Source organism: Aspergillus niger, assembly GCF_000002855.4.
Source record: "Aspergillus niger supercontig An04".
In the NCBI taxonomy this organism is placed as follows: Eukaryota; Fungi; Ascomycota; class Eurotiomycetes; order Eurotiales; family Aspergillaceae; genus Aspergillus; species Aspergillus niger.
The window spans coordinates 2,299,726-2,313,706 of NT_166539.1; the positions used below are offsets into that span (position 1 = coordinate 2,299,726).

At 46.3% G+C, this 13,981-nt stretch overlaps 7 protein-coding genes across 7 annotated transcripts; 5 read left to right on the forward strand and 2 right to left on the reverse strand.

The window, feature by feature from the left end:
- Position 1: 1 nt before the first annotated feature.
- On the reverse strand, positions 2-1,037 carry An04g09440 (hypothetical protein [truncated ORF]; the record flags this gene model as incomplete). Its single annotated transcript, XM_001402263.3, has 2 exons — positions 2-668; positions 721-1,037. Coding segments are annotated over 2 exons (984 nt in total), but the record flags the coding sequence as incomplete, so codon positions are not given.
- Positions 1,038-1,142: 105 nt separating this feature from the next.
- An04g09450 (hypothetical protein) lies at positions 1,143-1,995 on the forward strand (the record flags this gene model as incomplete). Its single annotated transcript, XM_059747770.1, has 3 exons — positions 1,143-1,432; positions 1,574-1,779; positions 1,886-1,995. The coding sequence occupies 3 exons, from the start codon at positions 1,143-1,145 to the stop codon at positions 1,993-1,995; spliced, it is 606 nt and encodes a 201-aa protein (XP_059600707.1).
- Positions 1,996-2,288: 293 nt separating this feature from the next.
- An04g09460 (hypothetical protein) lies at positions 2,289-2,907 on the reverse strand (the record flags this gene model as incomplete). Its single annotated transcript, XM_059747771.1, has 3 exons — positions 2,289-2,446; positions 2,550-2,702; positions 2,814-2,907. 3 exons carry the CDS (start codon positions 2,905-2,907, stop codon positions 2,289-2,291), a joined length of 405 nt encoding a protein of 134 aa, XP_059600708.1.
- An 879-nt stretch (positions 2,908-3,786) lies between these two features.
- Positions 3,787-4,439, forward strand: An04g09470 (hypothetical protein; the record flags this gene model as incomplete). Its single annotated transcript, XM_059747772.1, has 4 exons — positions 3,787-3,833; positions 3,909-4,000; positions 4,097-4,189; positions 4,228-4,439. 4 exons carry the CDS (start codon positions 3,787-3,789, stop codon positions 4,437-4,439), a joined length of 444 nt encoding a protein of 147 aa, XP_059600709.1.
- A 143-nt stretch (positions 4,440-4,582) lies between these two features.
- An04g09480 (uncharacterized protein) lies at positions 4,583-5,753 on the forward strand (the record flags this gene model as incomplete). Its single annotated transcript, XM_001402267.3, has 3 exons — positions 4,583-4,631; positions 4,680-4,951; positions 5,016-5,753. The coding sequence occupies 3 exons, from the start codon at positions 4,583-4,585 to the stop codon at positions 5,751-5,753; spliced, it is 1,059 nt and encodes a 352-aa protein (XP_001402304.3).
- A 1,103-nt stretch (positions 5,754-6,856) lies between these two features.
- Positions 6,857-9,504, forward strand: An04g09490 (hypothetical protein; the record flags this gene model as incomplete). The annotated part of the gene is made up of 14 exons (XM_059747773.1): positions 6,857-6,868; positions 6,942-7,024; positions 7,090-7,247; positions 7,277-7,362; positions 7,466-7,477; positions 7,550-7,614; positions 7,748-7,796; positions 7,878-7,884; positions 7,916-7,974; positions 8,120-8,263; positions 8,507-8,524; positions 8,612-8,742; positions 8,925-8,954; positions 9,027-9,504. 14 exons carry the CDS (start codon positions 6,857-6,859, stop codon positions 9,502-9,504), a joined length of 1,332 nt encoding a protein of 443 aa, XP_059600710.1.
- A 2,240-nt stretch (positions 9,505-11,744) lies between these two features.
- Positions 11,745-12,395, forward strand: An04g09500 (uncharacterized protein; the record flags this gene model as incomplete). Its single annotated transcript, XM_003188623.2, has 1 exon — positions 11,745-12,395. One exon carries the CDS (start codon positions 11,745-11,747, stop codon positions 12,393-12,395), a length of 651 nt encoding a protein of 216 aa, XP_003188671.2.
- Between the last annotated feature and the right edge of the window lie 1,586 nt (positions 12,396-13,981).

The window sequence follows — 13,981 nt, forward strand, 5'->3', positions numbered from 1 at the left end:
GCCGGCAGTCCACCCTTCGGCAGCCGTCCCATTTGGGTACCTTGTCTAACGGTGTGCGATCCTCCAGCCACTCATAGTCCCCTGGCAGTCCCCCAGCGCGGACGGGGGAGTGCCGATGGCCACCGATGAAGGGTGCCACTGGCAAGGCTTCTGACAAGAACATGTAGGCGGGATCCCAAGGTCGAACCACGCGCAGCAAGACCAAGCTGAGGAATGGCACCCAGACGGCGAGCTTGATCAGAATCGAGTGTCCCCGTCTCGCAACGGGTGACACTTCGCCATATGGCTCGAGAAGGTGGATAGAAGAGCCATCGTCACTCTTGTCGTCGAGATAGTCATCCACGCCGATCTGCTCGTAGATCTCGGGTTCCGGCAACGCGGATCTCGGGCGGAACGCACGAACTCGGCTCATACAGCGGAACAAACATTTGAAAGGCTGTCCCAGGATTGTGAGGATGCCACCAACAACGCGATGCAGTGGTGCAGACAGAAACCAGGCCACGGTCAGCAGAATGCCTTCCACGATCAGGAACCCGGTTAATCCCTGCAACAATGTGCGCATCGCGGCGGCATCGCGGTGGAAGGTTTTGGCCTGTCGCCAGTGGATTTCGGCACCGGTGACAACGTAGAAGGAGGTATTTGCGGCGGTCATTCCGGACATGATCAAACTAGATGGGTCAGTTGTTGACAGAACGTCTTTTTGGTATGTTTGCAGCCTACCTGAATGGTACAATCACCAAAGCTGACAACAATGCGACGGTGCGCCAGTGGAATTTCTGAGTGAAGAAGCGGATGAGGAGGGTGAGAATCACATCCTGGAAGAAAAAGGTCGAGCCCCAAAGGATGAATTTAGGAGGGGGGAGAGAGTGGATGTGAGCGTATAGATGCAACAATTTGGCGCCAAAAAGTGCGATGAAGGAGACCGTGAAGAAATATCGGCGCGTGAACTCCCATGTGTAGTCGAAAAACTCGCCAGGAGATGTACGCAGACGCTGCAGGGCAGGGCCGCAGCGACGGAGGGGATTGGAGAGCTTCATGGTGCAGCAGGAAAGTCACAGTATCTCAGCAGACGGACCGCATAGCACCACGAACTAAGAGAGTACACCCATTGAAGGGTGAAGGACGGAGATGGCGTGACCGGGATGGAAGCCCGGAATGATGGAAGAAGGCGTCAAAAGCTGAAGAAGGGAACGAGGGGTTCTTCAAGGAGAGAGGAGGAAGAAGAAGAAGAGGAGGAGGAGGAGAAGGGAAAAGAGGAGAGAGATGGGGAAAGAAGAGCAGGACGCCATGATGATGGAGGCCTGAGGAGGTGGAGTCTTTCTTACGGCCAGCAATCACGGATAGAGCCGCAGTTTCAATTCACAGCCCTGCATCAAAACGGGCAATATAGCACGCTGGCCAGTCCAACGAACTGGGCGAACTCTAAAGCTGGGTGGTTCACGGTGTGCCGACCTCCAAGCGGTCTAGTGACTTGAGGGGGGCTACCAGTAGTGCTCCGGAACTAGTGGCCTCTACTACACAGTACTACACAGTACTAATGACCGAGGGTGAATGGGGTGGATGCCTGGTGTAGAGAAAGTTGGACCCTGAGGGCCCTGGACCCTGATGGTCCACCAGCAACATGGCAGCCATTGGCTGTGCAGGCGAGAATCGGTAAAATTAGAAGCAGCGGCGTTGCCAGACGTGCCCCGAAAGCCAATCACCCTCCGAGCCAAGCCCCGCAGACCCTGGGCAGTCAGTCTGAGACAGGGGAAATCTTAACTACAATTATCATCGGTCGTGTGTTCCGGGGCAATCCATCCCAAACATCCTTTCCATTAATTGCAATAGGGGTTACACTAGAGGGTTTGTTGTTTGAGAATAATTTTGTCCCCCACTGATACAGTAGATACAAGCAAAAAGCTCTTCCAGTCTAGTTGCCACTATTTCCAGCGATCCGCAGGCTTGTCTTTCGCCCCCAAGAACACGTGTTGGGGACTTTCCTCTTCGGTTTGACTGAACGATGCACCTTTTATTTTCATCCCAAACAGGAGGCCTGATGCCCCAGAAGAGTCTAGTCCGGACCCTCCGGGCGTGACCACATTCCTTTTTGGGGCCCCCGAGCGGGGGGTTACATCCACTCTGTCCAATCAACAGACAGGCATCTCGTGGAATACTCCACCGCCAAGGCTTCCAGAGAAATCTCTTGTCCGTTCAATTTATTCCCCTTTCATTATTGTTATTCACAATTTTTCCCGTTCTGCCTCTTCCCGCTGTCTCACTCCAACACTGTCTTACATAGCCCCCTTCTACCCAATTGCCATTGCATCTCTGCTCTCTTGGCCAGTGAAATCTTTCCCGTGTTGCATCATGCGTTGACGTGCCGTTAGTGTTTTGTGGAATTGTAGATTCAACTGTAGGTTCGATTGCAAACTGCACCAAGCAGGCACGTAGCACGTGTGCATACCTCCATATGATGTTAGAATCCGCTCATTTGCATGGATACATGGGACCAGCTGCAACCTCGCTTCCCCGCTCGTCCATCGGCATTATTCTCCTCACCAACTCACCTGCACGAGACCAGATGCTGATGTGGGAAACACCTCCGGGTTGCCAGACCTTTTGGGGAGGATCAAGGAGGAACAAAGTCCTTGGCACACGGCAGTCCCACCGGATTCCCTCTCTTATTCCCGACTCTTTGTCTCTCTTGTTGTCTCTCGCCGCTATTATTAATAGACGCGGTGGATCTTGGCGGATACATGGCATGGCGTGGCTCCGGATATCACCGCCATCACACTTAAAACCCGAAAATGAGTGTGCATCTCACGACGAACCAACAAACACCCTGAGTAAGATGATCATTGACCCCCAGGACCCTGCATGGTCTTGGCTTAGAAGCGTCAAAGCGCTGTTGACAGAGTTAGTCATGTTGGTTTCATCCGTATCGCAAGCAGAAAACGTGTCACCGTTTTTGTTGCCTGAAGTTATTGATCCCTCATTGCCTGGGTGTTACCTAATGCTCTCAAAGGATTTGGCCAGTTCTATGTGACATGTAACATTGCTAGATTTTGTCGCAGAGGTACTGCCAGGGTCTTTTCGCGTCTGACCTCGCTCTCCGCGGCACTCAGCCTTGCCAAGTAGTGAGCCATTAGTTGTTCCAATCAGGCCGCGCAGGCTTAGTCTCATTCTCCAACATGCTTCTTTCTCTAACAACCTACCAGTAGATTGGATTTCTGGGCTCAAAGGATGTATTACGGGTTGGGATGACTGAAAAAAGGATGTGGCGGTGACACCGTCGGTCATCCGAATATATATATCATACATCGCCTCTGCGCATCATCCCACAAATCCGTACCTTTTACACATGACAAATGATGCAGTAACTTCAATACGGCTACTAAGTGATGTTTCTCTTTGGTCATAAGGAGAACACTGTATCCAAAGTATGAACGAACATAACTGACTCTTAGTAATATGATCTCTGCCAGCCGGGCATCGCAGTTCGGCCCAGCGAAGATGATCCCTGCGCCCCGAGGGATTTGCCAACTCAATCATCGCGGGGACTGCTTAGAAAGCTCGACGATCATGACATCATTCTCTCCATGTCAGAAAGTGCATCTCACATGCTGACAATCAGTGAACTTACGGGCGACCTGTAGTCTTGGCTGGGATTTCAACACTACGCCCTAAAATCTGACTTGCTGCAGGGAAAAAGACTCATTGTGACTTGCAGAAATATCGGGTGGCATGTAATTGACAGGTTGGTGCTAAACCAGTAGTGTCATTCCCTCCTTCTCCGTGACTGGGATGGACCTGGTGTCCGTGATATTCGATGCTAAACCATTAAAACCAAGGTCGCAAGCTGACTATTGTCCTATATCAATGGCCTGATAGGTATATTAGGGGGGGGGGGGGGAACGCGAGGACAGGAAACAGCATTGGCACTCTAACGGAGTCATAAGCTCCCTGTACATCCATGGCAGATGCACACGCTCTGGATACATTGGCCCCTTGCTGGAGAGTTTGAGTTCCGCGCCCACTTGGAGAAAGAGACGGGTGGGCTTGAGCACTGCAAGCGTGCAAAGTGAAATAGTATGTCTGGGTCTTAAGTGCCTAGGTAGAACGACGAAAGCTTCTCCTTTGTTATGCTGGAAGGTGCAAGCAACCGCAAATGTGTTTCCATCAACTCTGTTATTCAAATCGGACGAAGGTATGCATAATACAGCCCAGGATCTAATTTTCATGCAGGGTTCACCGTGACTTCCAACGGAGAAGACTGCTTGGCTTTACTCATCGGAAGCCTAGGCGACGGCCCGCAAAACAGTAACCGTCTTGTCAAAAGTGCGTGTGATACAGACTTCTTAGGGAAGGGAAACAGTTTCCAAGGGTGTCGAGAACACGATTTTGTTATATGCAGTTATGCACGTATTCCGTGGCCTGGGGAATGTAGACGGATGTAGAATCCCGGCAAGAATTCTGTTGATTTCCGTGCCTGATTAACATCGGCATTCATTTCGCGGGCTGAAGCAGCGCTACTTAAATTGTGTAATACCTTGCCCAGGTAATATTCCTCTCAAGCATTCGCTGATACTCCCAAGACAATATGGCGAAAACTAAGCTCCGTGTCGGCATCGCAGGCCTCGGCCGCATGGGTACGTCTAATTCGCCATGAAGTTCAGCTAGTTACCTAACAACTAAAGGTAAACGCCATGCCGTCAATTTTCATGAGTTGACCGCCCGAGCCAACGTCATTGCAGCGAGCACGCCTGATGGTGAGGAAAGGGAATGGGGACAGGAAAACCTGGAGGGAGTGACGATATACGCCGACTATGATGAGATGCTCGAGAGAGAGGACTTGGAGGCTGTGGTCATTGCCAGTATTACGGCAGTACACGCTGAGCAAGCTATCAAGGCAATCAAGAAGGGCTTGCATGTTCTGTGTGAGAAGCCTCTCAGTATTGACCTTGATGTTGTGCGTCCTACCAAATGCATGAAGCCTCGTGTTCTAAGGTGCTGACATTTGTCTTGACATGAAGGCTCAATCCGTCCTTGACGCTTATGAAGAATCTCTGAAAACGCACCCTAAGCAGAAGGTGATGTGTGGCTTCTCGCGCCGCTTCGACGCCTCATACCGCGAAGCTCATGAACGGATCACGCGGGGCGAATTCGGTCTCCCTGTTGTTTTCCGCTCCCAGACTGCGGACTTGATCGATACCTCGGGCTTCTTCGTGGAATATGCAAAGACAAGCGGCGGTATCTTCCTCGATTGTTCCATCCATGACATTGATCTCATGCTGTGGTTCCTTGGCGAGGACAGCAACATCAAGAGCCTGCAGTCTGTGGGAGTCACTGCCGTGCATCCTGGATTACAGGAAAGCAATGATCGCGACAATGCATTGGCCACGCTTGAATTTGAGGGTGGTAAGATGGCTGCTTTGTACTGCACGCGCATGATGGCGGCGGGACAGGAGGATATTACTGAACTTATCTGTGAAAGGGGTTCAATTCAGGTGAATTTTCAGCCGCGAAAGAATCATGTTGAGATTCATGACGCTGCAGGCGCTAGACGGCTGCTTCCACAGCACTATTATGAGCGGTTTAGGGAGGCTTTCGTTACTGAGGCTGCTGAGTTTACTGAGTGTTGTTTGGAGAATAAGGCTCCACCGATCAGCCTTCGGAGCTCGGTTAGGGCGGTCGCTGTTGGGCAGGCTTTGCAGCGCAGTTTGATTAGTGGAGAGAAGATATTTTTCGAGGGTGAGACCTTAAAGAACTAGATAGAATGAAAGTGACACTCACGATTCAAGTTGTTTTGTTGAGGTGTACTGAGCCGACCTGATTATGGATAATGATGATCGAATATGACAAATAGGTACTGAGAGATAGTTACGAGGTCCGTAGAGTCAAACGAAGCAGTATGGCTCATTGAACAACTAGAAACAAGACTTATATTAATACTTGATAATAGTAGAAAACAGGAACCAGGGATATACTCTAGAGATTACAGAAATAATCAAGCTATAAACAGAAGAAGGTATCCTGCCTTTTTACTATATTATAAGATTATTTCCAGAAAGAGGATTAGGACTTATTCTATTATATAATTTATCTTGCCGTGAATAATCTTGAAAATATATTAGATAAAATCAGAAATAAACTGAGCATGCCTATATTTTATAATAAACTCAGTTAGGATAGAGCAACATACTCCGTATGCCTCTATAATATTCAGTGCATGATTAAATAATTTATAGAAGTAACTGTTGCATGTGCAAGACCACGCTGACTAAGTGGATTAGTGGATTATAACGTAACCCACGGTTAAACGGCCCACACGGTTAGGCGGCCCAGCTGGTAATACTATACAAAAGACCCTTTTTGAACACAAGATATCTCAACCATTATAAGACTAGAAGACTCAATATTGTATAAATAGATTATAAATTATATAAATAACTATCCAATACATCTCAAAAATCTATATAAATATGAATAGTATCTTATCATATTACAAAATCTGTAATTTATCTGTAATTTTGGATATATTGATATATTTTTCATAAAAGAAATTCTTAAAAATCTAGAAAAATTATATATTATTTATTCTACTGTATATTATCTATATATTAAGTTAGAACTGATTATATTCAGTATTGGTTGAGATATGAAGATTTAAAAAAACATCTTTTATATGGGATAACCAGATGGGCCGCCTAACCGTGTGGGCCGCTTAACCGTGGGTTACGTTATGATAATCTCTCATGGAAGTTCCTGGAGGTAAAGAATGTTTTGTTTCCTTGTGGCCTATCTTTAAGATATTTTAGTCAAGTGTAGCACAGTTCTTTGTATTCTTGACTGTTGTCGAGCGCAGTGCTTTCACATGCCAGAAAAGGTCTGCTACTAATTTGGCCTGTGTGGCAAGAGTCTCAGATATGGCTGCGGACATATATTAGCGTGAAGTATAGCGCCGCAGTCGCGCCGCAGTCACCCCTTGTTTTGCTGGACCACAGCGGAAGAAACGAGTAACCCCTCAGGGCCACTGCGGGATGTATGCAGTGATGACCCATCTTGTTAGGTTGGAAGACTAATTAATATTTCATACTTCTGGTAAAGCTCGCACGATGCCAGAGACAGCGTTAACGAGAACAAGGAGTTCACACTCTCGCCACATGGTGAGCTCTTCCGTGCAACGCGGAACCATGTGACAGACACTTCGAGAAAGCTGCGGGCTTGTTTCCGGTGCTTCGCAGAAGTGGTTACCAACGTAAGCTGTAAGCCAATACCTGCTACTAAACCCTAGTCAAGGGTTGCGCTGAAGGTGCTAGTCGCTCCAGCGGCTTCACAAATATGAGCGGGGATGTACTAATCTTAACCGACCCCTGTGCTGTAAGCATCAGGGTGTCGCAGATAGTTAGATACTAAATCTATATTAGATTCTTAAACGGGAATGTTAAAGGCTGAGTAGGCTGTGGGATTATACTTATAATAGATAACACTAAGAGTAGGTATTCCAGTGTTATATATATAATATACTCGTCTGTCCTAATACAATTATATATGTATATAAAATTAGGCACGGCACATTAGTCCTCTTATAAGCAGACGGGCTACCCTTGCCCTGAAGGTTTCTCAAGAGCTGTGAGGCTGTGCTTTAGACTCCTCCACGGAAATGACGGTCAGACACCACAAGTTTGGAACTACCCAGACGGTATTTCCCGAGATTAACTGCGTAATTTGGATGCCGTCAAATCAAGACAATGGGCTGTGTTAGGTGCATCGGAGTTCAGTCGAATCAAAATCAAGTGCGTGACTATCCTTGTGTAAGACCCACAGATCTAAATAAGTACAGTGCATACAAAGCAAATGATCGAGCAGACTAATTGAACTATTAGATGCTATAGCAGCGAGGTAGGAATCTCTAGCTGTCAAGTATTGCTAGGTAGTATTGCTAAGCCTAGTCTAGCTGTCCGGGCTTATAACCTATGTTGTGAAATCACGGTAGGTCAGGGGAATTGACATTGAATAGAGACAACTAAGACATTGAACTGTATAAGCGTACTTAGTTAGTATACAGGAATTCGTCCGTGGAAAGACATATATCAGGGCGGGGGAATCCTCAGGCCGATCCTATTTTTCATAACAGATTTTCGTGGAAAATACAAACGAAGTGACAGAAGACCCAAAGGGCCGTCAGGCTACTCACTGTGTTGGTCCACCTGCCTTCTTTGTCGAAAACGCACGATGGGCTGGCCACTTGGAAACCTGGAGAACCTCGGAGACTTCAAAAGTATTTATCATGATACCCCGCATTTATACTTAATAAGGCTTAACATATTCCTAACTCAAGCCAGGGTATCTATAAGATGATAAAATTAATATACTATCGTAATGCTGTGGAGGCAGCATTAGAGTCGGAGTAGGTATGGACGTGGTTGGGCGAAAAAAGGAGATTCGCACATGTCACTGGGCTCGGTCGAAACTAGCGTGAAATTTATGATTATTCGTTCGCCGACCCCGAACTTTAATGTAGTCTACCAGGTCCAATAGAGTATGTTGACAGCCCAATGTCCGCGTGTTGCGATGAGCCACTTGATGGGCTAATTCGGGGAAGATTAACTCGAATCCGAGTACACAGGTAGGTGACATCTGCCGTCTAATAACCTGCTTTCCTAAACCTGGCGAGAGGTTGGAGACTGGATGCCAGTTAATGCAATGTAACATTGCCATGCTACTATTTCCCGCCTTGTGCCAAGTTATTCCGTTGTTGTGAGTGCATTAATATTGCAACGGAGTTGTAGCAAGACCAATAATGGCTACTGTGTGCTCTTAATAGTAGTGTCTTTTATATAAGTGGCCCTCCCCTATAAACTATATAAGTAGTATCCACCCCCAGCTCTCTAAAATATTGTCTTACATTCATGATCGTTGACAGATAAGGTAGCAACAAGGGTGCAAAAAGAAGCAAGGGACATTCAAAGGTACACTTCTGTTTATACAGCACTCACTCTGCATAAAATACCTTTTCATAGTCTTGCTAACTAATCTTTCAGAACCTACCAAATCCTTATTATGTTATTGAAGAATATTAGTGGACTCCTATTCCTGGTTGCAAGTGCCGCAAGCAGATTCTCGATGTCGACAGACCGATATACTGTACCAATCCCCGAGGGAATCATAATTTTGGAGACCCGCAAGCAACTCAACGACATGGCAGACCAATATCCTATGGGAACCTTGGACGATAGGAATGGGGGATACTATCTGCTAGACCATGATGCTACAGTGTTAGCTATTGCATCAGATTCTCTCTGCGAAGAACTGGACTCCTCAATGGAATCGGCAAAAAGGTTCCATAGCAATGACCCAATTTCTGATAATGAAGCCGAGGATGTTGCACCTGGGAAGGCTGAAGCAGCCAATCCTGGCCTATCAAATCATTGCACTCACCCACGCTGTCATACACATGCTCTTTGTCGGACCTACAGCGATTGCTACGTGTGTTCGTCAAGTTTCCATTGGTGTTTCTGAATACAATATGAGGAAGATGTTGTTTATGCTACCTTTACAGGAGCATTGTGAATACGTCACAAGCGAAGCCAGATTTGTTTGTTTTTTCTTATGCCTTTTCATCTAGAATGGAGCAGTTCAACATTTTGGATCAAAGTCCACTATCCAACATAGTGACAGAAACTAAAAATCCCCGGAGATTCAATCAAAAGCTCTATAGGGTTGTCTTCGGCGAACTTAATATATATACTGTACGAGTTGTTTTCATGTGGAGAATGCTGAGGAAGATAGCCTTCTATACGCTAGCCCAGGGAGAGAAGCTCAACAAAACGAACAACAGCTGTAATTTATGTTATTAATTCAGTTTTGGGCTTCTAGCGGCACGAGGACTAAACCCAACCAGTCACAAAAAAAGAAAAAAAAAAAAAAAAAAAAAAAAAAAAAAAAAAAAAAAAAAAAAAAAAACTGTGACATTTACATATTGGGTGATTTCGGCTCGGTTTCCGCTTGATCCAGGACCTGGGAGAACAAAGTCCTTGGAGGAAAAGATATCTTAATAGACTACTGAGATTAAGAGCGTTGATTCTGAGCGAGTCTGTAAACGCCAGAGTATCCAGCTAAGGGAGTCCAGATGCTGTCATGATTAAGTGTTTTGCGTAAATTGAAATAGGTATGCCATCTTTTCCCCTGCCAATTTTCATCGAACTCAGTCAGCTAGATTGTGGTATATCACTTCGAATTACAGACACGTCGCCCAAAGACTGCCCTTACCTCTCTGCTAGAATGGACAGGCAGTCTGACTCCTGCGGAACAAGGATTGGCCTCTCGGTGGTCATTCTCCGGCATCGTTGAGCTTCCCCGCAAACGCAGGTCGAATTCCGACTTGGCATATATCATCTCGTCGATTCTCCTCGTACCATATCCTGGTATGGGATGAGCACTTACGTGTCGATCCTTTCTCTAAGTTGTGCCTATCACATTCCAAGATAAATAATCCGTGACCCTCATTGGCCTTGGTTGCAATCGGGAAATCATTGGAGGCTCCACTCTACAATATTCTTGCGCTTCGAAGCCTCAAGCATCCTAGCGTAAGTAAGTACACATACAGAATCGTGGGAGGCGTGTAAATTACATGGCAAAGAATACACCCTATATTATTTCTACCTGTAGCGGCCGTGTCTGTGGCTTCAATACAATGCAGATAGTCATTTGTTAATCGATCGTGATCCTAGGAAGCTCCGCCCCGCATCTGGCTCTACGACTACAAGGCCGAGCATTGTGAGAAGCAAACTTACATCGAAAAAGAGACATCTAATATATCTGAGAACTAATGTAAAACTGCTTTCTGTAATCCATCGCTGTCATATACGCAGTCCGATACCATATCGCGCAAATCTAGAAGCCCTCAGGCTAAGGAACTACGTCGTGAAAGAGAAACCCAACATCCCCTTCTTGGAATACTGGAGAGATTAGTCATATATATCACTAGGTGAAATACCTAGAGGGAATAGTTTACTCAATCAATACATGGCTATCAATGTACTTTTACGGATTGTCCATTTCCTGGAAAGAGAACATCGATTTGAATCCCGGTATGAGGCATGCATGTAGGGAGATTGCACATCTCATGACTATATTCCCGAGTTAGCGATCCCTCTTAAGCTTTGAGGAGGGTTGTACGCCATCTGAAGCGGAATTCGCTTTCCATCAGCAAGCATGAAACCGCTTTCCGCTTACTTACGGGGTGTGAAGCCGGTAGCCTACACCCTTGCATGCTATTAACATTGTATACGAAAAGCATGCGGATTCTTGTATCCGAGTCACACGAGATTATATCTCATTAGGCTGTCTTGAGGGAAGGTACCAGGTATTTAAATCCATCCACAGTCATCAAGGTCTGGTACCTACTGAGCAGACACAACTATCTCAAAGAAATACCCCAAGTTATCCTTCCGAAGCTACTAAGCAAGACAGCCATCATGCCATCTGTCGAGATTTCGCTGGCTCCAACCAACATCGAAGCCACCTCCGACATGATCGATGCAGTGAACGTCCTAAGAGCCAAGAACACCGACCCCGCAACATCGAAAAATCTATACGACGACTCCGAGTTTGACAAAGCCAAAGACAAGACTACCTTCCGCCAATTCAACGATGCTTGTGACCGTGTGAAGAACTTCTACGCGCAGCAACACACCCTACAAACCGTAGCTTACAACCTGAAAGCCCGACACAACTTTCACAACAAGACGCGAGCCCATATGACCGTCTGGGAAGCCATTGAGAAGCTCAACACCTTCATCGATGAATGTGACCCCGATACCCAGGAGTCACAGATGACGCACCTTCTTCAGTCTGCTGAAGCAATTCGCCAGGAGGGAAAGCCGCGCTGGATGCAACTTGTCGGATTGATTCATGATCTGGGAAAGTTGCTTTTCTTCTTCGGCGCACAGGGTCAGTGGGATGTCGTGGGCGATACGTTTCCTGTTGGATGTGCTTTTGATGATCGCATCATTTTTGGTACGGAATCTTTCAAAAACAATGAGGACATCAAGAACCCGATCTACAATACCAAGTTTGGGATCTATTCTCCTGGCTGTGGACTGGAGAATGTCATGCTTTGCTGGGGTCATGATGAATACTTGTATCACATTGTCAAAGATCAGTCGACTATTCCTGATGAAGGTCTTGCGATGATCAGATATCACTCGTTCTATCCCTGGCACCGGGAGAATGCTTACCACGAGTTGATGAATGAGCATGATAAGAAAATGCTTGCGGCGGTGCGGGCTTTTAACCCTTATGATTTGTACAGCAAGAGCGATAGCGTGCCGGATCCAGTGAAGCTGAAGGTGAGAATACCCAGAGCTCTTCCATGTGAGGTATTGCCACTAACACTGGTTCTTAAATGAAAAGCCTTACTATCTCGAGCTGATTGACGAATACTTCCCTAACAAAGTGCTCCGCTGGTAAGGGGCTGGAGTCAGACACCTCAACTGATCGGGACCTTGAACATCCATAACCCATTTGACTGGCCTCTTAACTAGGAAGTGTTATGCCAATGCAGGTGTATCTAGATTTTATGGACCTGAACCTTTTTAGAGCACTAGCATTTCAAGTTGCTGAATTTACATTCTATTTCACATTAATCTGTAGTATAAAACAAGTAGGAACTACTGCAAGCAATACTAGCTAAGAAACGATACGAATAAATTATGGACCCGTATCCCTCTGAGCCTAGCGTTTCTTAGCCCCTCTTAATAGCTCGGCACATATATATCTTAGTCCACAGTTTATAGGATACTGAGTAGTAATGTTAGAGCTTCGAAAGTACAACGTTTGTCTCAAGGATGGGGAGGAGACTCTTGTTGATATCCTTGACAGATTTGCATGTGGGTTTAGGGCAGTACCACAATGATTTGTGCGAGACAACCACTGAAGAAGGGAATGATTTCGCTTACCCAGCGAGGCACATAGCTAACTTGAATTCTTCCTGCAACAGCTTGACAGCAAGTTCAACTCCCTTTGGCCCATTATACTGCATAGCTAGAGTCAGCCCGGGCCCGTAAGGATGCTCGAAGATAGACTAACCGCCAATCCCCAGATAGGAATTCTTCCAGCGAAACAAAAGTCCGCTCCTAGGGCCAAATCTTGAAAATATCTCTGCCCCGGCGAATACCTCCATCATTGGCAATCATGATCTCGCCTTTGGCGACAGGTGTACATTCACGAAGGGCATCAACTGTGGCTGGCACTCCGTTCAATTGTTTACCTCCGTGGTTGGAGATCAAAACACTGTTGACTCCGTGGTGGATGGCTAGTGCAACATCGTCAGCGGTATAGACTAACACATAGTATAAGTATTATCCCAGATTGCGTGTAAAATCAGGGACGTACTTCCTTTCAGCCAAATGTCGAGAATGGTCACACTTCCTATCCAGACGATTGCTTCGGCCCATTCATTACCATCCTCTGAAGATACATGATTAGTGCTCTAAAAGTAGATATGGAAGGAAGCATAAGAGCTTACCATATGCTAACCCCTCACCCGTATCCGTCAAGATACTCATATCCAGCCCAGGCGCAAGGTTCGGATAGCCCATGCCTTCTGGGATTCCGAAAGTGTTTCTTTACTCATTCAGGCATCGTTCCAGCATTGGAGCATCCACAGTTAACATGACTGCCTTATACCCGGATTCTGAAGACCTAAGACGAGAGTAAGGGGTAATCGTACAATATGGATAGCCTAGTTCAGCCCTTCTCTGCTGTACCAGAATTTATACATATACTTGATTATGATGAACCAATCCATTATTGGCTTTCATGTAATCATTTGTGGATCGGGTAGACCATCTCGGCTGTAATAGAGTCTTCTCGCGGCTTCAAGATCTATCCGCTTTGCTTCATAGTAAGCAATATATATTATGGCAGTCTAATCTGAGTACATGGTAGTCCATAATTTGAGACTCCGACTTGAAACACAGAGGATTTTGGGGGA